The sequence below is a fragment of the Enoplosus armatus genome, chromosome 5 (assembly GCF_043641665.1).
Source record: "Enoplosus armatus isolate fEnoArm2 chromosome 5, fEnoArm2.hap1, whole genome shotgun sequence".
NCBI lineage: Eukaryota > Metazoa > Chordata > Actinopteri > Centrarchiformes > Enoplosidae > Enoplosus > Enoplosus armatus.
In genome coordinates this window covers 21,236,456-21,260,213 of record NC_092184.1, presented here as the reverse complement: position 1 = coordinate 21,260,213, position 23,758 = coordinate 21,236,456, and the positions used below count along the sequence as shown (strand labels likewise).

The 23,758-nt window shown below is 40.6% G+C and overlaps 1 protein-coding gene across 1 annotated transcript in view; it reads left to right on the top strand.

The window, feature by feature from the left end:
* kirrel3b (kirre like nephrin family adhesion molecule 3b) overlaps positions 1 to 23,758 on the top strand; it is a 148,383-nt gene that overhangs the window by 99,156 nt on the left and 25,469 nt on the right. The window contains exons 4-5 of the mRNA XM_070905758.1: positions 9,280 to 9,449; positions 15,685 to 15,835. Of these exons, the coding sequence (XP_070761859.1) occupies positions 9,280 to 9,449; positions 15,685 to 15,835 (321 nt within the window). The remainder of the gene's footprint in view (positions 1 to 9,279; positions 9,450 to 15,684; positions 15,836 to 23,758) is intronic.

Below are 23,758 nucleotides of genomic sequence, written 5' to 3'. Positions count from 1 at the left end.
CAGTTAAGGCAGAGACACTTTGTACATCCATGTAATCTCTGTTAATCAATTTTAAATTGCTTTTAAATGGTATCTACTTTACCAGAGATAAAGGAAGTGGCTGAGATGACTCCTCACTATTGCCCTCACACATTAGAGTGGAACTGCGATCACTAGAGTTTTTAAGCAGGTTTTCACAAGTAAACTCACTGACAATCCTTTAACTTTTGCCACTTTATCCTGATATATATTCATTTTTGCTAATTACAAGACTGCAAAGGACGTGACAAAGTGTTGCCTTTCAAACTGTGGCAAGGCCAAGCGAGGGTGATCAGCCTGGTTTACTTTAAGATGCTGTTTTGACAGACATTTCATAATTATTTACATCTTCCAACTTTGCCCAGTGCAGGGTCATGAAGGTCGTATTGCAGACCAGGCTATTCATCATCAGGCAGAAGTTGTGAAATGCTTTTAAGAAGTTAACCTTACTTGAAGCAAATGAAGAGGGGTTACAAAGCTTGACACTTCATTAGGAGAAAATATTTCACCTCACTGAAAACAAAGAAAAACGCATAGCTGTCAGGATCTGTAATACCCTGCAATCATAATTCTATATACATTTCATGACAGCATGTAGAAAAACATAGTACAGCATACAAGCCAAGCATTTTTACTTTTTTAAATTGTGTCTGAAGACATTACAAATGTGTCAATGTTTAATTGCACGGTTAAGTCAAGAGTTAATTATCACCATACTTCCATACGTACATAGGCACCCTCGTAGAAAGTGTTCCAAAATATTTGTTCAAACAAATACTGAGAACAGTTTATTAATGCATGTAGTGCCATATGAGTGGGTAGTAATAGATTCTCTCTTTTTTTTCTTATTGCTTCTGTGAGCGTGCTATTTTATTAGCTTTACATTTGAACCCATATCTGGTTCATCCCATTATTAAAATGAAATGTAAGTACTGTTGTTTGCAGGGGATGAAGCTTCATAGACCGTCCAAAAGATCTTTCAAAATGACAGGCATTCACAACCAAAGTATGAAGCTGGTCTTCTGACAAACATAATTGATAGCATGCCATTTGAATGAGCCATTGTGCACACAGTATTTGTTTTGCCTTTCAAGCATTGTTAATGTTTTGTTTGCTTTAGTGCTTTAGCAACAATATTCATGTACACAAAAGCCCAAGGGTATCTTTTATTATTGTTGTTTCAAATTGCCAAAGCTGAATCAGCTATTTCTGGGAATAAGTCTGAATTCATTATTTCTCAAGGATCACACTGCCAACCGTTTAGTAACGGAGTTGAACTTTGAGGGCAGAAGAAAAAAGGTACCGAGAAATAAGAAGTTTTCATGCTGAGAAAAAGACACAGATAATGTTCCACACAGTCCATGGAAGTGTGTTTTGTCTGTGGTGCTAGCCCTGTTCTCCCCTGTGTGCGAGTTGTTTCACAACTCACTATATAACAATGAGTGCAATTTGGCTGTTGTTGTATCTTTGAAAAAAAGCTTACGCCAAGAAGCAATTTTCCTCTATTCTCTGTTTTTGTCTGTTCACCTGTGCTATTATTATTATTATTGGTGCATGTAATATTTTGTAGAGTCTCAGGGTAGCCTCTGTAGAGCGCTGTGACAGCTCAGCAGGGCGAGCTGCTCGTTTGAAAGCCAGAAGATCCTCAGCCATATGTGTGCACATGCACACATACATACACAAAAGACGAGAGAGGAACTATGAATGAATGAATGAAAAACAAAAGTGAGGGAAACACTCAAAATCATTTTACTCTCACAAACAGGCTGAGAGGTGGCAATCACAAACAGCATGGCAGACTGTACAAAAATGTACACAGACACATTTTTGGTAACATTTTAAGTGCAGTACAGAAACGCTTATCAATCTTTTGGTAGTGTTGGTGTCATGATCTACCAAATGAACAGAGCCAAATAAAATGGAGGGAAGGAAAGATGGAGACTAGATGAGATGTGGGGAGACGCCAGAGCTGTCAGAGACGTGGCACTGTTTCTGCTGTTTAAGGAGTGGTGTTAGTTGTTTTATTACATCCAAGAATTATGTGCCTAAGTACTGCGTTTTCTTGGATGTACATTCTTTATTTCATCATTTAAGGTAATAGAAATGAGCCATATCCATATCCGTCTTACTGAGTGGTGCTTTTAGAAGTAAGCGTAAAGTAAAAAAAGACTAGCTTTTGAGCCTCCAGAGTAAGTAACCAATTTGTCTCTTACAAAAGTTAATTTAGGTCTTGCTAAGCATCTCAGTCGAAGTATAGGGAGAGATAAGGTGTCCTAAACGGCAATCATTCTGGGAGGAAATATGACTGTAACATTTATATTACACTGCCTTTTCTGCCATTTTGTCAGAAACACGAGATGGAATGATAACTGCATCTATGATATCAGAGAGGCTGTGAACAGGTGCGTGATTATGGGAGACAGACTGTATGTAGGATGTTTTTTTTTTCTCAGCATTTCAACAGAAGGAGGAGAAATGACACGAATACATCTGTGCTCTGCAAAACAACAGTACCAACTGTGTACAGGTGCTGAGCTAATTTGAATTCATACTACATAGTAAATAGGTTTGCTTCGGCGAACAGTAATTTTTGTTAACAAACTGATGATTGGCATGAAGAAAAATCTAAACACATGCGGGCTAATAATAATCATGGTAGAACCTTGAAATAAGCACTTTTTTTTATTTTTAAATTTGATTATGCCACCTGAATCCCAAATTCACTGCCTCCCACCCTCAAACTCTCACACACACACATATAGCTATATAGCACAACGCAGCCGGGTGGTGAGCAGCAATGTCAGCACCCTCCCAATCTGTGGAGAGCAGCTTCTGGGGCTGCACATGACTGTGTTGTGAAGGAGCAGGCTCTGCACGTCTCTGACAGCTCTGGCGTCTCCCCACATCTCATCTAGTCTCCATCTTTCCATTTTATTTGGCTCTGTTCATTTGGTAGATCATGACACCAACACTACCAAAAGATTGATAAGCGTTTCTGTACTGCACTTAAAATGTTACCAAAAATGTGTCTGTGTACACCCCAGCCTTTGATTCTTCTGGTGTTTGTCCCCCATTTCATTAATTTTCATCTGTTTTCTTCCTCTACCTCCCTTGTTCCCACTATTTCTTCTATCCCATATTTGCCCTCTCACTTTTTCATTCTTTACCATGCGGTAGCACACACTTTCCTGCAAATCAGTCCTCTGCTGCTGTTTTATTTTGTGTATACATTACATACAGTCTGCCATGCTGTTTGTGATTGCCACCTCTCAGCCTGTTTGTGAGAGTAAAATGATTTTGAGTGTTTCCCTCACTTTTGTTTTTCATTCATTCACTCACTTCTCTCGTCTTTTGTGTATGTATGTGTGCATGTGCGCGCACGTAGCTGAGGATCTTCTGGCTTTCAAACAGATGTACAATGACAGCACTTGAAGAGGGCCGTTGATTTGGGCCAGTGAGCCACGCATGTCTCTTGTATCCACCTGCGCTGGGTATTCCTCTCCTCTCCTCTCCTTTTTGTCTTCTTTTTTTCCTGATCTATCTATCACAAACTCTGCAAGCTGTCGCAATGGGGTGACAGGCGGCCCGTGCAAGCATTCTTCTGAAATAGACAGGCAAGTCAGGAAACTCATTGTTGTTCAGGACACGTCTACCGAAGCACAGCACTACAACAGCTACACATTGCCAGCCTCCCCTCCCCTACACCATCCAGCCTCCTTGTGAGGAGCCCTGCCTCATTCATTCGCCTCCAAATTGTTATTTCTCCCTTGCTCATGCTCCCGGAAAGCCGGGGTGCTCGCAGAATTTCATTGGCTGCTTTGGAGAAGTTCCCCCAATATTGGTTTGGCCTGGAAACCCCAGCAGGTTCACCATCAGCAACACCAGTTGTTATCAGGCTGAAGAGGACTTCTCAGCCAGCTCCAGCACACGTTATCAGTTTCCCCTCACATAAATTCAAGTTTTATGTTTTGTGTTTGGGGAATTTTATGTGCGGTGTTTGGAGAATTCATATCTATCACGGGACAAAAGGCAGCTTTATGACCCTAGGGTTCATTCAGGCTCCTCTTGGACTTGACGGACTTACTGCCTCGGACTGTTGAGTTAATTGCACATCAATATGCCTTGGTCTCATTTATGGATAACTTTGATTATGCAGTAAAAGTAAATGATCTCACTGAGATGTCCAGGCTTTCTGGCATTACTGTGTCTTTTTTCTTTTGAGGTGTCCAAGGTGGGGTTCAGATATGTCTGACACTGGTAGATTTGGAGATACACATAAAGGAATCTCAAGTCTTATCTCAGAGTGGGTGAGGTGATGGACCTCCATAAAACTTTAAGAGCCTTAAAACACAATAGTGGAATTAGCCATCTAAGGGACTGGGATAGGTTAATGTAAGTTGTGATGGACCAATTGGATTTCTCCCTCAAACAAAAAAAAAGACTGCTGGGAGCTTATAACCCACCACAACATCTACAGTATGATCTGACGAAGCCATGGTTCAAAGTAAACCCAACAAACTTTCTTTCAAATGGTAAAAGTAATGAACTGGCTGTATCCTACAGCTATTTTAAAGTCTTTGGTTGAAACCACACGCCTAACATCTTTGATTAATACACCAACTCCTTTGTGACTGATCGTGACTGATTGATTAGTTATCTTTGATCTACATGAAACCCGTAATCACTGAAACACATATGAATGTCGGTGTCTGACATTATCCAAGACTATGCATGCATGGGAGAATGCAAATTTGCCAAAGTGTTGAAAGGGATTAAATTATCATCCCTAAGAAAAAAGTAGCGAGTGGAGTAGAGTTTGCAGTGAGTCAGCCCTGTAATTAAAGAGGAGCGATCAATCTGTACCACTGACCACACTACTTATGCCAAGTCCATCGAATGGCTGCAGTAAAGAGCTAATTTAGAACCATTAGGGACTGCCGAGTTTGCAAACAGCCCAGTAATGATGATGGCTGATTCAAGTTCAAGGCTTGGCCTCTGTATAACTGTCAGACCTGGCAGTCATAAGGCTGGATCAGTGGAAGATCTCAGATGAAGAGCAAGAGCTAAATATCTATTTAAATGAATTTCTTCCTAGTCATTCATTTGTATTCAATGGTTGTTGGGTTATTGGTCAAATCTTCCAATTTCTTCAGCAGACATAAAGGCTTTCACCTGCCAAGAAAAAGAGCACAGAAGTTTCCTCTTTTTTCCTGCACTATTGTGCAAGTAAGCCTGACTGCCTTTTTGCCTCTGCGAGAGGCTTTTTCCCTTGCTCTCTCAGTGGTGGTGATTTCAAAAAGATAGCAAAGGAGCACAAACTGAGAGGCTTGCACATGTGCTAGTTACACAGAAAACAATTCCAGTCCAGGCTGTCACAAACTGTCTCCACAGTGGTGCCCTCCGCATACACTAAGACCTCAAACACAATGGAGGACAGAAAGACACAAAGGTATGGATGCAGGATGGGGGCAGCCAGCCATGTCCTTCTTCTCCCTGTCTGCACACCATTCGCCCTTAGTGTCTTGCTGGCAGGCAGCCCTCCAGAGGGACATGACCTGAAAGTGTAGTGGTGCTCTGTTTGGTCTGCCTGTGACCTCCTCTCTCCCATGTAGCTCCACTATGCACGAAATCATAAACCCCTCTTGCACTGTATGCTCTGACAGCCCTTAATGGAAAGCACACGGTTAAAGGTCAAAGGGAGGCACAAAGTGACTTAAAGTCTGTGAGGGTATAACCTCGTTCATTAGTAGTGTCACCTTCTGGCCCTGTAGCACCTATTTATAGACATGGATATGTGTTAATATGTGCATAGGAGGAATATTTCCTTAGAGAAAGAGCAAAAAAAATCATCTGATCTGTTTTGAGCACTTAGCAAAAGCAGGAATATGAGTTCTATCAGTCACATACTGTCAGACTTTTCTGCCCCTCTCCACAGAAAACCCTTTATGGCTGCCTTATATGCTTGACATTTAATTAATGTTTCAGTCATGTGTGCAAGAGAGCACAGACAGCAAGCCAATAACATCGGATCTCTGCAATCAACTGTCACAGCGCTATCACCGATCCTCACATTTTGTTCGTTTTCTTTAATGACAGGAAGAGCTGTTTTAAAGTCCCGTCTCATAGTGCTTTTCACATGTTCCCTGTCTCATTTGCATACCCCGCAGTAGCTCTATTCTTAGCATAAGAGTAAACTAATGTGATCCTCTTGACCTTGTTTCCAATTGCTGATAAAGGACCAGAAGGTGACCACATTCTCACAAAGATTCTTTCTTACTTGCCTAGATCAGCACACTCTGTTGTCTGATCTGCTAGTGCTGACCTGAGATTCCTCTGCCTCTCCCTACCCTTCGCATATTAATGAAGACCAGATGAAAGGGAGCCAGACAGAATTAACACTGCATTTCAAACTCAAACACACAATAGGAACTAGTGAGTGGGGATTGTCTTTGAAATAGCAGATTTACTGGTCCAATTGGTCATAGTTATTAGTCTGGTCTAGTCAGAGTGCAGACTTCACTCCTCCCACACTGGTCTGATCTCATCCTCACTCACTGTAAATGTGGGCTACTGATGAGTATGTTGTCTGATAATTTGGACAAACAAACATTTTCCATGTTTTTTAGTCAAAGTTTTTTTTGTAATGCAAAAGCATTAGTCATACATGCAAAAGACCAAAATGCCACCCCCATGCACTAATCATCCACAGCACTTGAAGACTAAAATGAGCTTGTCTGTGACAAAGAACTTAAGTATGACGTTATTGTGGATGACCAGTTTCAATGTGCCGCTCTACTTGCTCTTAAAGGTCCCATTTTATGCTAATTTCAGCTCTCTATTTTTATTCTGGGACTAGAGTAGCTTTGCACGATTCACAGTTCAAAAAAGTCCTTATTTATCTTATACTCGCCCTTTATGCAACCCCTTCACCCTCTGTCTGAAACAAGCCGTTTTAGACAAACTGAACAACCTCCAAAAACTTGAGTAGTCCTGAGCAGAGCGGTCGAATAACTTGGACAGACTGAGCGGGTGGATGAGCGTCCCTGTACTTGGTGGGTGTGCTGTGTCTGGAGCAGATTACCTGCTGGGGGGTGTGGCTGAGTGCGGTGACATCACAATCTCACAGAAGTACTGGCGGCTCGTTTAAAGGCACAGTTTCTGAATATGGGCTGTGATACTTTCACAGCATTTATATAGCACCTAGACCTGTTTTACAATCACAAAAGACATGGAAATCTCACTCTCTACAAAATGGGACCTTTAATGATACTACCAATGATACGTGACCACTTCTGCAATAGGCTAAAATATACATCTTTAAGTGGTAATCCTTAAGGCGTCAGTCTCGGTTGATTTGGCGACACCCTTGAGCAGCTACTTTGACAGAAATACAACTTCGGAGCAACTTGTGTATCTGTTTGCAGTCCAACCAAACAAACTCACATTGTTTTAATAGAGAAGTTGGTCAAAAATAATTGCTACCGTGATCTGATTTCATGGTGCTCACGGGCAAGTAGTTTTCCACACAACAAATATCTTGTTTTGTAGATGCAATGATTGCTGGTTGGTGCTACCCTCTGTGACAAACACACTGAGTTTCCTGTGACTGCTTCACAATCATCTTTTCACAATAAAAATGCTTTGTTTGCATGAGCAGCAACTTAATACAGCTCTGATAAAGTGTTAGGGGGGTGAACAGCTAGCAGGAAGGCTAATATAAAATTTAAAACAGTGACACTGAACTGCGTGCTGCATGATTTCATATGAATCCCTCAAGTGTAGGAAAGTCATTTCAATTCAGCGGGGGAATGGCAAACTCTGCTACTAAGAATGAAAAATATTATATAAAGGGGTAATTACAGAATGTAAATACATGGGTATTGTTGAACAAATTACGACCATAAATAGTTTCAAAAAACAGTTTTATTTAATGAAAGTAAATGCAGTTATCTAGGTCTGAGATAAAACTAGAGGTTTTGTTTGAATCGTTCAAAAACACATTTACAGCAACTAAAACTGAGTCAAGTAAAGTCATAACAGAATTTTCTGTCAGAAATTTCACTGAAGAGCCAGCAACATATAATACTGTATGCACACTTTCCTGGTACTCTCATTTATGTCGACCATAAAAGAGCCATTTTATACTTATTGTCATTAAATGTACCAAACAGTATCCCAAATTACATTTTCTCTCTTTGCATCTGTCTCAGTGCAGTTTGACAGCATAAATCTAGCCCATAACAACCTTTCCTCCAATCATGATGCTTTTGCCGGAGAATATGGCAGCTGCCTGCAGCCTTTGATTTCATCGTGCCCCAGATCTGCATTGTAATGAGCACTCAGGTCAATCAATAATTCACTGCTGTTTCAGTTATGAAAAACGAAAAAAAACAAACAGATCGGCTCATGGGTAAAATAGGAAAAGGACTTTGATCAGTACCATCTACAGGCCCATATAGCAGTGTTGTGATGCCTTCTTCTCTGTTATATTTGTCAAAGCTGAGAGGGGGAGAACACATTTACATTAGTGTGTCCGGGTGGGGGGGGGGGGGGGGGGGGTACACATAGACTGAATTCTATTTAACACTGACATTCATGTGTGTATTGTATGTATAGTGGGGAAATCACATCTGGTTTGACTGATGACACAGTTGATTGTTATTTTGAGAGTCGTGCTGTGACTTGTGTAAAGCTTTTCATGCCTCAAACCGCACCATCTACTGCTAGTTTTCTACTAAGCACAGGGCAAATCTATTTCTCACTGTGAAGTCATTACCTTCACTGAATGAGTAACCGTAGATGTGGCTTTTATTTTCTAAAGAAAAATAGTTGGTAATATAATAATCCAAAATTCTGTCCCTTGTTGGCATTGTAAACACTCTAATTATATGGGAATTGACTGTGTGATGATGAGGTTAGATGTCATGCAGTCAAATCCTTGCAGGTGCCATTTGTAGTTAGTTTTGTCTTTTGTGGTTCAGACTTCCAGTATCACAGTGTTGTGGAAAAGCAATGTATCAGACTGATAAGTGTATGTAAAAGCAAAAACAATGAATGTCAGTAAGCCATTCTGCAAAAATAACACATATTACGTATTGAATAATAACTCAATTACTTGTCTACATGATTAACTAATAGTCCAGATTTGATGTGAATTACACATCCATATTGGTTTCCAAATATAACAAATAATAAATAATATGCAACCCTTTCATTATCATGTGGCTAATGCCCTGTCTTTCTCCGTGTCTGCGTCAATAGTTCCCCCAGAGGACCCGGTCATCAGTGGAGGGCCGGTGGTGAGCCTAAGGGCTGGTGACGCACTCAATCTGACCTGCCATGCTGACAACGCCAAGCCGGCCGCCTCAATCATCTGGATCCGCAACGGAGAGGTCCTTAATGGGGCCATGTACTCCAAGGTAAGCATAGAGGTGTGTGTCATACCAGGTCTGAAGACCGGCTGGGGACAAGGTGGGGGTGGAACGATGGCCGAGTGTTGCCTGGCGGCTGTGCTTTCATTCTCTTGACCAGTTTTTATTATGAAATTAATCTGAGATATTGAATGAAAACACCTGTTACTTTTTTGCATGTCTTGCGTTGCTGTAAACAGCTACTGGAAATGTGCTAAACATCCCTGAGATGTTTCAGAGTGACTGCCTGAGTCATTGGTGGGTGTTTGCCTCAGCATCCAGACTGTTTTTTGAAATGAAATCCCTTGAAAATCCAGGTTGTGTTTTGATAACAAAAAAAAGATGGCTGGCCTTTTTTCCCAGTATACAAATCAACTCAGACAAGCAGATGGCGAGATCATGGAACTATCAGTGACTTTACGTTTCTCTCTGGTGTTTTGATCTCCTCCTTCAGTGGCATTTGTCTCTCTTCATCTTCCCAACCTGTTATAAAATCTACTATGTCATTTTCTGTGCTGGAATCTGCCTGAACCTTTTGCACTGCGAAGTATGATTCTCACTGACAGATCGTGTTCCCACTTTTGATGCCATAGTGCACAATCACCACTGTTCACACCAGCCTGGTGGCGTGATCACCTGACCCTATAGACTCTTGACTGACATTCACCCTCAAGGCTAATCATGCAATCAACACTGTCATGTTCTATTTCCATTTAAACAAAGGACATAAAGACACCAGGCACTTTGGAGCACTAACACCTCCCCCGCCTTCCCTCGCTCCCCGCGCTGCCTCATCCCATTATCGGCTTTTTTCAAAGAGCAGATAAATGCCATTGATTGGACTGGGGTACGGCACCAGGCCGATTTGAATAAAGTGATTGCTGGAGGTGCCGCTTGCTAATGGTGGGCGGAGAGTGCGCTTCCTGCCTTCACTTCCTCTAAGAGTGAAGGAAGATATGAGGACATTCTGTGCTGGGTAGCTGATGGATGCTCACATGCCTGCACTGAGCCCAAGTACGTACCTCTTCCCTCTTATCTCTATTGCCTACCATTAAAAAGCAATGGGTTCGATTAAAAGAAGATGACTCTTTTTTGGGTCCGAAGAGCAGTAGGGGGACATTTTGCAAGCATAATCATCTGCTCTGATGGTCTTCTCATATCCCGCAGATGAAGAGGACTAATGTGAGCAGATGTGGTGGAGGATTCACAGAAATGGCTTTCCTGATGGTGTCATATCTAATGATAGTTCTGACCCAAAGATAATTTCCCACTAAGGCCTCCGAAACCTCTTCTCTATGACCTCTTAGAAAACTATTTACTGGACCAGTGGTTAAAGAGAAAGTGTATGAGCTAAATGTGCCAAAATGTGTGTTTGTTTTTATCATATACTGTAAGAGAGTCACTGAATTGGTTGCTTATCATTAGTGAGAGTAGCCTTAAAAAAACAGAACTGCAGCATATTATGGATGGGCCACCCCAAATAATTAAGTGGCAGAAGCTTGTCACTGTAAGGTGAATGGTACAAATACCAAGACTAGCTGTGAAAATGTGGGCAGAGGAAATGAATGAATAATGTTCTCTCTTCCTTCAAACACCCCTCTCCCATCTGCCCTGGTGGAGCCGCTCAGTGGCAACAGCAAAGGACTGTTAGTAATATGCAGCCTCCAGGTCTGAGCTGTGGTTTGGGGGAGGGCCCTCGCACGCTCTATGATACTTTTGCACTGGAATGGTACAACAAATCATTTGAAAAACATGATGAATTCCACCTCCCCAGTGTGATACATATTTTTCTGAATGTCCTGGTGGCAATCCGAGAAGTGATAGGTGTTAGGAGGTTTAAAAAAAACAAAAACAAATAATGACATTTTTATGAGCTGCTCTTGCTGGCAAAAGCAGAATAGTGTTTTTTTTTTATTGTATACGCTCTCAGCTTTGTAAAGTAAAATCGAGCGGGCGTTTAATATCAAATAAAATTGTTAAAGTTTACATGAAACTGCCTCTGTTGATGGATACCATTTTCTACAAAAAAAATAATTATCCCTTTTCCAGTCCTAGTTTTGCTCTATTAATCCAGCCTCCTTTCTTACAAGTTGTTGAAAGCAGCTGCTTTTTCTGCCTCTCACTTCTATTTTGCTCCCATCCTTCATGGGAGTTTTTTTTTGTGTAATTAGAGCACGTTATTGCATTTTAATCATCCAACTCATTGAGTAATAGGGTGGGAAAATACTTACAAATAAAATAACCAATTAAAATTTGAATTAACATTAAACATGTCAACAGTTTTTTTCCCCATTATGAGACAGGTGTAGTTTTCCCAGCAGTGGAGGAGAATATCAAGTCAAAGGGCTTTTTACTTTCAACACTAATATAATTCATTGTGCAAAATTTAAAAGATCTCAAAAGATTTCGGCAACCTAATTATCTCATTTTTTCAGCATTCAAATTAAAAGTGTGATCTGAAATATAGATCACCTCAATTAATTGCTTTCACCAACCTTTGAAATGATCTTTTTAAGGTGAATACTGAGTTAAGTTAAACAAAAGATGCCTATTTAACCTCAGTGACCATGGTAAAAAAAAAAAAAAAAAAAGGTACATTTTCACTTCAGGATGTAAATATATAATACAATATTAAAGCAATCATCTGATTTAGTAAAAGAAGCCTTGTGTGGTCAAGAATTAAAAATGGCTGATTGAATACACACATATAACCCCAATGTATAACCATATACATTTGATATCAAATCAAAGACATGTTGGATGGGTTTGCAGAATATTAATGATGTATAAATTATTAGCTTTTGCTTACTTACTAAATTCATCATCATCCCAGTGAGGCTTCTTTCCTCCACATCCCCTATTACTGACCCAATCAAGGCTTTCCCTGCATGCCTGCCAGGTCTCAGTGGGTCATTTTCATTTCTGACCTAATGTTTCAGGTTTATGTTTTAGATGATTTGAGGGTTTGAAAGAAATACCACATTAGAGAATTAAATGTCAATCTTAGACTATAAGGCTTTATAATGAAGTAAAACGATGGTCAGAATTCATATTTATATAAAAATAAGCTATCTATAATGTATATACTATATATTTACATAAGAGCTCAAAGGATATGGTGCTTATATGGTGCAATGTTGCTAGCCTGTTATTTGCTAGTGGTAACTCATAGACTGTTCATTGTTCTCGTAGAACACATCATCCATCAGCAGTGGAGTATTTCTTTTTATTACATATGTGGAGTTTGTGTTTGCAAATTATTTGTGTATGTGGTTTTAGTATAGTAGCTAGCAAATAAACCATAAATCATTCATCAGCTTATATGGTCCAGTGGCTGGTCATAGATTGACTTCTCAGCTACACCCACTATACTAGCAGTGATTTTTCTTTTTAAGTTAGACCATTTTGTGGTGGCAAATCACCAAAATCCACAGTTGCTGCCACCAAACATAGTGTGCTAATCAATAACACATTAAAGACGATGATGTGCTTTTAACCATGCTCCTGACTCAAGGCCCAGATTTTCCATTGTTTGGTTTCCAGAATCATTTCAGTTGAGTTACAACGTCCTCTCTGCTGTAGTTATTTTACTGTGCCTTTTAAAACACATTTCAGACAGTATAACTATTAATTCTGGTGAAAAAAATGTATAATACTAAAATATAAATAAAATATTTCATAGTAAATCCACTGGCATTAAAACATCTTTAGAAATTCTGCCTTTTTAGACATCAGAATAACAAACATAGACGACTTGAGTGTTGCGTTAAATTGGATGTGTCCGTTATGGGCCAAATACATTTTAAACTTTCATATCAACATCACTGTTAACAAAAATGCAGGTAGAATTGAGGTTCAAAGTAAACACAGCGCTGGTTTAAGGCTAACTGTGATTAGTTTGGCTGGCAGCACATCAAGTTTTATTTAGTAGATAATCCATTTGGTTCAGCCGTTTTTTTAATTAGGAGATAATCCAGATGGCTAGGCTTTTTGAAGCCACTGGCTGGTCTTCTCCTGACAGGTCACCTTCTTGTTAAGTTAAAACTTGGCTTGGTAGTTGCAGCTTTAACTCAAGCTTGGTTAGCTATTTCCATGGTAGCTGACTAAGGGCTTGCGCAGCTGTGGTGCTGTTTTTTTGAGAAAGAAGACAATCTATCTCCAAATAAAAGCCACACTGACGATGAGTATACCCCCACAAAATAATGCAAAATATGGTAGATGGCAGAGAGATGATATAAACAAGCACAGCCCAAACCCAGACTAAAAGCCAGCAAATATTAGACCTGAATTCAGCAGATTACCAAAAAGAGAGTGCTAATGGGATGCCCCTGCTGCTCAGTTTCTGCTAATGTTTGCTAACACATTAATCAGCCTGATAAGCAGTAGCTTGGCTTATTGCTGTGTGTTTCTTTGTCTCCTTTACCCTGTAGTGGTCAGAAATCACCTGATGCAGCTGTGAATATACCTGGAAAACAAGCAACCATTTCCGTTTCAATCTTGTTACTTTTGCCATTCCTCTCATAGCATGGATAAAAGTATTCTTCACATAGGCTCCAGGCGGTGATATGAAAATTTATCAATTTGTAATGTGGCATGGTGTTGAATTCAATGCAGCAGCCAGCTAACCCCCTTCCTAAGATTAATGACTTCAGACAGGTCCAGAACGACGACGGAAACAATCCTGATTGTGTCAGAAAGGATATTACATTGACATATCCCGCGTCTGACAGCTAATGCGTTCTGCTTTAGAAGTGACTCACGCACAACTATGAATTTCATCACATGGTTCTTCACATACAAATGGACTTCACAGAAACATGCATGGCATTTATAATATCCATATAAAGAAAAAAAACAACAATTATTTATCTTCAATCCAGTCCCACACATTCTAATGTGACTTATGAGGTACCTTGAAGTACCTTGAATAAAGTGGTTGGATAAAAAGATTTTTTTGTTGTTTAAATGTGTCTGATTTTACAAGTGCGACGATCTGAATATGGTATGCTGAAGAGAGAAGGAGGGCACATAGATTATGGTTTTATTAAAAAGAACCCTTGCATTAAAGTAGAAAAGTGAGGAGATAATTACTAGCCTACTGGTTTGTACATTTACAATGAACCACAGTTTGACTCAGGTAATAATTAAAGGGTAGTTATTATGGTGGCTGAAATGTATATGCAGCTTAGCTTTCTTGAACTTTGGGAGAATATTTTAATCTATAGGAAGTTTCAGTCATGACATCTCAACTCTGCTGTTGTGCCTTTCTACAACATTTTATATTTATATGTACATAAAGAGCTATAACATTTGGAGAAGTAAAATGTCATATAGACATTGAGGTGTGACATGAATATTTTTCTCGCTATATGGTTTGCTATAAGAATCCAAGTAAAGGAAATATGCAAGAGGCAATCCATACATTTTTTAGGCTAATCCAAAGGTAGCAGTGCAGTAAAGCGAGTCCACTGTGAGCTCCTTCTGGTCAACATAGAAGTTATGTTTCTATATTTAGAAAATGTTTGATGTACGGCGCTATAGCAGGGTCTTATTTTCTTCAAAAACACAAAGCAACAGTGAGCCTCCTTTAAAGAGATGGCAGGGAAATGCATCTTGACTTTGTGGTTGACCACACTGTGCCCCGTTGCCCACGCAATTTGTTCTAGTCAGTGACTTTGTTCTGGCCCGCACTGGTTAACATAGACTCCCAGAGCCCTCCCCTGAGCGTTTTAGGGAGAGTGAGAGCTACTGAGCGCTACCAACCGATTCCAGATGGCTTCCACAATGTAGGGCTCAGAGGATGAGCGCTGAAAAGAAGATTGATTTCCTTTGTGGAGTATGACAAGCCATGCACTAGAGCACGGCTCTCTAGACACACAAAAGAGGCTCAAAAAACATATTTCTACTTTTTTATTTTTTCACATCAATCAACTTTGCAGTAAAACTACAGGCTGGAGTGTTCTGATGGTTTGCCTCTGATGTGTGTGTATTCATGAATTTGCTGCTCTTTCTTTTTTCAAACTTTACACCTTCTCCATCAAAGCTTATCTGGTGAACTGTTTGTTCCATCTCTCTTCTCTGTTGGTATCATTTAAACTGTTCCCAACTTGAATTTGACTTGTTGAAAATACAATCCAATATGTATTTGACCGACCAACCATACTTTGTATATATTTAGAGGCCTAAAATATGTCATCCACACAATTGCCTGCACCGTTGCTTTCAACTGCGCTCAACTTTACTTCACTCTTTGCAGACCTTGCTCCGGGATGGCAGGAGAGAAAGCACGGTGAGCACGCTCTACCTATCGCCTTCCAACATCGAGACAGGTCAGCAGATCATCTGTAAGGCCTCCAACAAGGCAGTGCCCAACGGCAAGGAGACCAGTGTCACAATTGACATCCAGCGTAAGCATACCACTTCTCCCTCTCTGGCTGTCTCTTTATTGCTTTCAGTGTCTTTTCCTTCCCTCTTGCTCTTCAGCTTTTCATGTAAGTTATTGTTTTTTGAAGCCCTTTGGTTAGCGATCAGTACTGATGGGGGGAAAAAAGTCTGCGCATGACATGCATTACTCAGTATTTGAGGTATTTCTCACATGTAGAGGCGTGAAACTGTCAGACAGGCATACGTGACTAACATTCTGTAAACATCTAGGATTCATTTTAAGCTCTGATGGATATTTATAATTGGTTTCCATTTTGCTTTCATACCATGTAAGTGGGTGGATGGATTGATGATGCATCACTTTTTTTTTGTTTTCGCTATGAGGAAATATCAAAGGAGCTGTCCATCTAAAATGAATGGGATTGTCTTTTTTGGTCCAACTACCTGCCTGTTGTGGCACTATGCGTACTGTCTCCACCTCTTTTATTTCCTTGCTCATACCATCAATCTTTTTGATGAGAGCATGCACAATTCCCCTCTAAAATAGGCAAAGTAAGCCCAGCGTGTAAAACACATTCAGCCTCAATTGTCAGGGAATCTTTTCTCGATCAAGAACCGTTCACAGTAAGAGAAGGGCTTTGAACAAAGGGATTTTGCATCACTCATAGCCTCTTCAACACCATTAAGTATGACTAATAAAGCAGAAAATGCTATTTAGAGAGCCAATATGACTGACGGCTCCATTCTTTTCATTATGTACACCACAAGAGGCAAGCATGGCAAGAGCGGGCACGGCACGATCAGGCCAACTCAAGCGCAGGAGTAAAAATGATTAACAGTTGTTAGTGTTTGCAACCCTTGCAGTTTTTTCTCGTCATTTTTTGTTACGCGTTCAGTGAGGGAAGTCAGCCCACATGTAAACTGATTTGTCACCATGTATAATGATGTGGCTGTGATAAATGCTCGCCATCATAGCATCATCCTCGCTCCTGAATGTATGATTTAACCCTGAAAAATGAGTGCAGCAGATTTCTAATTAGCATTCCAAAATGTGCTCTTTACACAATTAAAGCTCCTGACAACATTTTTCACAGTGTGAGATCAAACTGAGCGACACCAGAGACTAATTGTCGAGATTCAAATTGTCTCCCACAAGGCTTAGCCTCTCATTTCCCTCGCTCCCCAGCCCCCCTCCTCAGACTTGACAGGTAAAGTGTTCAGCACAGTTCAACAGAGCCTCTGGAGTTTGTGCTAAGAACCACTTCCAAATTAAGCTGCTCCTGAAATGAAACGTGCTGCAATTGAACTTTGATTCATTCGTGTTGGGTATCAAGTTGCTTAATTTCAGTGCTGCCTAATTTGATTACAAGGTTCTTGGTTTAACAACAGCATTTGAAACACTGCATGTTTTTTTAAACAAAAATACAAAAAATATAAGCTATGATGCAGATTCACACTATATCTGCATTTTGAGCACAACACTGAACTGCAAAGTGTTCTGCAGACACATGCATTTATTACTACATACATGTCTACTGTAGAGACATGCTTATATATTCAGATTTCATTTACATTTTATGGTCCATAGGGCTGAGGTTCTTGTGATTATTCACATGTAAGTCTATGTTTGCTATACGGCTGGAGTGATACAATTTAATTTACTACGATAATATTGTGAGGATTGCGAGGTTGGAAATCTGGAAACCACTTAAATATGAATGCACCACATGCTGCAAAGAAGGTGACTAGTAGCACCCAGTCTGTAACAATGAAAACAGGTGCCAGATGAATAAATGATGGAACACTGGCAAGAGGAATAATAGCAGATGAAACTTGACCTCAATCCCTTTAAGGACCAGACACCACATAGGTCTGGCCTAAGGTGAAGGTGAGTCTTCAAAGGATCTGAAGGCCAAGCTGTACCAAATCAGATGGTCTAGATTAATTCAACAGTTCCCAAGTGTATTACTTAGAAATTGTCCTCACATGACAAACAAAGTTCCAACACCAGTGACACAGGACACTGCACAGGACATCACACAACATAGGGGAGACAGATGAAAGGAAAGGCTGGCAGCGTGCACAAATCCAACACACACCAAATATTCACCCAAGCAAATATCCCATTGCCCTGATAACTCCACAGCCAAACAGACTGATAAAACTCAGTTTTCATGGAAGACTTGAGCTAGATTTTCTTATTCCACTTAATAATTTAGAAAAGAAATGCTCAATTGAGTTGGCCAAAACACAAAAAGACTTGACCCTTTACTGTCTTAGCTGTTTTCTACTGGTCAACAAAATATATTTCACCAAAAACTAATTGTCAGAATCTGTGGTAACACTACAGGTGCTCACTATTCAAAAAGGGATGTGTTCATTTATTTCACAAACAAAGATTAATTCCAACATTGTACAGAGTCAGAGACCACTGTCAGGCAATAGAAAAAGGCCAGACAGGAGAGCATGTAGTAACTCTTTGGAGCAGGAGAATCAGGAGCCAAACCTCTGTTTCCTCTGCCCACTATACCTCTCTGTTAATGAGCCTTTCTCAGAGAAGGTGAAAGCCGTCAAACTATGTACCTATCAAAGCAATGGTTCCTTCAGGCTCTCCGTATCAGTTTGTGAAATGAATGTAACACTTGACCATCTCTTCTTTACAATTGTACCTGGGTGTTCCCTCTATTCTACAGCAAGAACCCGTCACATGTCAGGATTTAACAATGCTGCTTTATAATGGTTGGCAGTGGTACATGCTTCCGGAACAAAATATGTAGTCAGCGGACAGGCCACCGCTAATGTACAATATGTTCAGAACAAAATGGTTCTTGTTAAGTTCTCTTAAGGCTTCTATCACACTGAGGTCTGTTTGGGTGCTACTTGTGTTTGGTTAACTTGGACTTAATGTCATTCATGTTCACATGCTCATCACTCAATATGTAGATGTTCTCATATACTGTAATAGGCAACATTTCAAGCTTTCAACTGTGAATGATACTGTAGTTTGGTCATAATTTAGGCCAATAAGAAAAGCCATTTTGTCAAAGCAACTGGAGAGATGCAACACTGCATAGTAATAACACGTTTTATTGCCGTGCACGTGTGCTCTGAGATTGTCCAAGGCCGTGCACAACAAAATGCTGCTTTCTTCTGTGCATCCACATTCTTTACTCAAGATAAGCATGCCAATGATATCGTGAATTCACCATTTAATTCATCATTTGGTACTGCAGATGCTAACAAAAAAAAGTCATTAGGAATATTAAAACTGAAAAAGTCCAAACCCTGACGAATATCTGAAGGTAGTGATTAAAGTCAGGGTACATATACTAAAAATGAATAATTGCCATCCACATCTGAAGAGCTATAAAAATTATTAGCCATCTGACAGAGCTAGAGACTAAATTTAGATTGTGAAGTGTCATTTAAATGTATGAATTGACTTATATAAATGTTTTGGTAGAGGATTAAAAAGGGTAGTTTTAGTGAAAAAAAACGAATTAAAAAATAATAAAAAATCTTTATACTCTGTTGTTGACAAAACTATGATTAAGTTTTCCACACATGCATAAATAGTGATTACTGATTGCCATGTAAAGTGCAAATAATAAATTCCATTTCACGTTCCTCGTGTTTTATAAGTGGCACTGCAATGAGCCCTAGTCCCGTCGCAGAGATGGAGGGATTAATGGCAGTCTCTGGTGAACGGTTGCTATTAGTCTAAGTGGGACCCTGGTGAGGGCTGGATACAGTAAGTCACTGAGGCTGGACCGCTCTGATCTAAGGTCGCACTTTCTACTTGTCTAAGTTCAGTTTGCCTTGCTAAAAATAGATAGTAATAATAGAAATGATTTCAAAGCATACAGTCTTGTGAGAGCTACTTTTGTGTTGACTTTGTGGACATATGAGCTTCAAGCGCCTTGTTTCCCAATTAGAAGAAGGAAATTACGAGTGGACAGCTATCGAACGCAGGGTTAATGCCCTCCAAATATTTCTCTGAAACTTTGTCTGCTGGCTTTGTATTGAACGCACAGAGATGAAATTGATATTGATGTTCTCATCTAACTCTCGGTAAGACGGCAAATAAGCAGATTTCCCACAATGGTTGTGTATTCCCCCGAAACTGTGGATAATGTCCACTGAGCACTTACACTTTCGGAATGAATGCTGGTCTTTCCTCTTGCAGGTCTCTTTGTGTGTAAGTCCCAACATTCAGAATTAAAAGTCTCATTTATTTTCCTGCCCAGAGTTATCTAATTGACCGAATTAGTGAGATAATATTAATGGCAACAAAAGTAATTAAAATCTTCTCAGTCTGTGTGCCCTTCTCAACATTTTGTATTCCCCTCACCTCTAGGCTTAGGTGCCCTTTTCCTCTCTGCTCCGTCCTTATAGCAATCCAAATGAGAGTAATCTAAACACAACCCGGCACATTGTGCTACAGCTTAAACCAGCCTGAAATCCAATGCATTTTACAACGGTATTTTCTTTTATCATCACTTTAGTGCTCATGATTTACATACACCTCAGCATTTTCATTCCCACAGAAGTTCATACAAAGTTATCTGACCTAGGGTTAGACAAATTAGCATCTAAATACAGTATGTACTGGTGATGTTGCCAAAATGAGAGGGATTTAGGGCTAACAGAGGTGATTCAGAACCCTGGATAGACTGCTGACTTCAGTTGTCCATACCAGTCCATTAGCAGACTGTAATTATTTGATAGCAGAGGGGTGGATACCCCCTGATGCTGTTTTCTTCAGCAGCATGACTTAACTTGCATTATGCCCTTTGGACTTTAATCAGTAAACTCCCCAACCCCGGCATAAAACCACTGCAGTGGAATATGATTCTGATGCCACAGTTTCATGTCCTGCTGAATCCCACTCATCACACAACTTAAAATATTCCTCAAACATTTTCTAGTCCAGCTGCATATCTGCAGAGCATTGCCCCACATAGAAACACACTTTCAAACACGTAGTGGGAAATGAATGCGCTGGGGACAAGCAAAGCCAAGGTTCTCCGTGTGTTTGCATTGCAAACAAGCTGAGCCATGTGGGAGGAAAATGAATGCCATTTGTTGAGACTAATTAATAAAGAACATGCAGATGTGCAATTGGGGAGGATTTGTTTTTGGTAGCAGCTACATGCTCTCCCTGCTTAATCAAGCAGATAATGGCAAATCTAAGGCAGAAGACAGAATTTGAAAGTGAGATGGAACGAGTGTTAAGATAAAGGGGGCAATAAAACTCTCCGAATTTTCTGTACATTAGATTAAACTCTAATGATGCTTCAATATTGAATTTTCTCATGTGATCTCATATGTTAGGCTGTGTGAAGACGTGATTTCTAAATATCACACTTCCAATGCCCTGAAGATCTATCTGATGCTCTTGGCTAAGCTTGCTTAGCTATCTTTTGATTGGATCAGTAACAAAACTTTGATGCTGATGCACATATTTAGACACTTACAGATGTGCTACAAGGAATGCAGCGCTCCCTATTTGAGCTGCTGTATGAATAGCAGAACAGCTGCCTTCATTAAAACTGAGTAAATTCTTTGCTGTTCCAACGGCTGGATATCTCATAATCAACGTGCTGGACCTCAGGTTCTCAGTCAGTCTGTTCTCCCCTTAAGTATTCCACTCAGCCAGCAGTAAGACAGTGTGCCCATATTGCTAAGGCTATAAGCCACAAGCGGATGGCCCACAAACAGTTTCCCCATCCTTCAGAGGCAGCCGACACTCCTGGAGTGTGAGGCTGGTCCTACTGGAGAACAGCTGTCTACAGTGACCCGGAGAGATTGGAAATTGAGCTTTAAGAAAGGGGGAAAACAATTTATGTTGGCACTATCTCCAGGAAACAGAGAGAAGTAGGAAGATTGTTCCAAAAACACCATCTGGTCTCCACTTTGAACTAACCGATCAAAAGCTGTCTGCCAACTATAACACTACCCCCTTCCCCATTCATCCTGTTGTTTTCACTGGAGTTCCGATCAGTCCTACTACCCCTCTTTCCCTCTATCCATCCATCCCTCCTCCTCTCTGTCCCTCGCTACTACTCTCTTGACGAGTCTGAGGAATTAACAGTCTTGCATATCGATGTGCCGTCGCATGATGCCTCAAATGCACTCGCTCCGCAACTCATGCATTTATACATCAAAGCGGCAAATGGACTTCTTTATTAAGTAGATGTCTGTCATATCTGAAGGGTCAAAGGTTAGAGAAGTGACAGTCCCTGAGTCACACTCAAGGCCTTTGCTGGCAGACTTGACAGCTGTTGCTCCCATGGCTGTCTTTTCTTGCGATTGTTGAGGGAGATGGAGCCACACAACAAATTGCTAGTCTGACTTGAGAAATGGGAGTAAAGTCGTCGTGACATTACCTCTTGCTGAGAGGGACTGAGGTCTTTTGTAAGGGAGGACCAGTTTTTAATGGCTCAATCATTTGAAAAGGACATTAATTAGTAACCAGATTGACAGTAATGAGCATTTTTGTCCTTAGAAGTCTCTTGGCGACAAGACCAGAGAAAAAGGTTGGCATGATTGAAAAGTACAGTATAGGAACACTTTTAGTTAAAAAGGCTTATGAATTGGCTTCTACAATTAGCGTCTACACATACACTGTGTCTATTAGCACACATCTCTTCTCATGTCTGCCTCTCTCTTTACTCTCCGGCTTCTTGCTGGATTTTATTTCCACCTCCACCACAGCCACATCTGTCATTTTGCCCCTAAGGTTCCCTCTGCCCACATTTTTGTCCACACAATTAACCGCTCGCGATGCTAAAAACTCCTGCTGGGCAGCTAACACTGCTGCTCAAGGCACGGATAGGTTTCCTGTTTTATTATAACACACACCCACATGCCCTTTCATATGCACACATACCCGCCTTAAACATGTGCCTACACATGCAAATACACAGACACACACAGTTGGCTGCTCAGTACCTGGATAGACTCGCTGGTTCATTGTGGCCCTCGGTCTTCCAGGATCCACAATGTTGTTGTTTTCTTTACTGGCCTGAGGAGAACTGGCACAGGTGGAGCTCCTGGATTTGAAGCTGGTAGAGTGGTTGGCGGGGAAGGGGGGGCAACTGTCTATGAGGGAAATAAGTCTGCTGATGGGTAATATGGTGTGTGAGTAGGGAGGAATATGGCACCTGGACCACCCCCTTCTCTGGGGCTTTGTGGCAGCTGAGCCAGCCCAGAGCATCTGCACAGCCACAGGGTAAAAAGCAGTTTTCCTACTCTTCATGCCCACACATACACACACACACACACACACACACACACACACACACACACACACACAGAATCACTCTCCATAACTATACACAGTGTTGTTTGGCTTCATTACAGCAGTGTTTGTGTGCTTCTTTAATTCTGTGTGGATCTCCGTTCCCACCACTGCTCTTCATCCACATCCAAACACAGTCCCTGGTTAGTACATTAGTATTATTGAACACAGAGCAGATAGACTTAGTACACCTTTGAAACAGATGGCTGCACCAGCATCAAACCCAGAACCAGCTCTCTCGCCTTGTGACTAATAAACAATCTACGATGCCTTACTAGTATGCCACTGGTATCTCAAATGACAAAGGTGCTGTGGAAGTTGAGTCTGTGGAAGTGGCATCATAGAAAACAGTTACCCTGCTATGCTTATGGCACACAGTTGCCTTGGTATCAAGTTTTTCAGTATTAATTCCTGCTGTTAAGGTAAGGTCAACTATGAAAGGAAATATCCAATTCACACTCAGCTTTACTGATTAGCTTGTACAGACAATTTCCCAAGTATGTGTTAAACATGACATGAGACACTTATACTAGCCAGTCGTGTTCAAACAAGTTAAAATGAGAAAAGGAAAATGTGCTCCCATCAAGCAGACAGTGTTGGACAGCATTTGGTTTCCTTGACATCTAACTCATAATGAGAATAT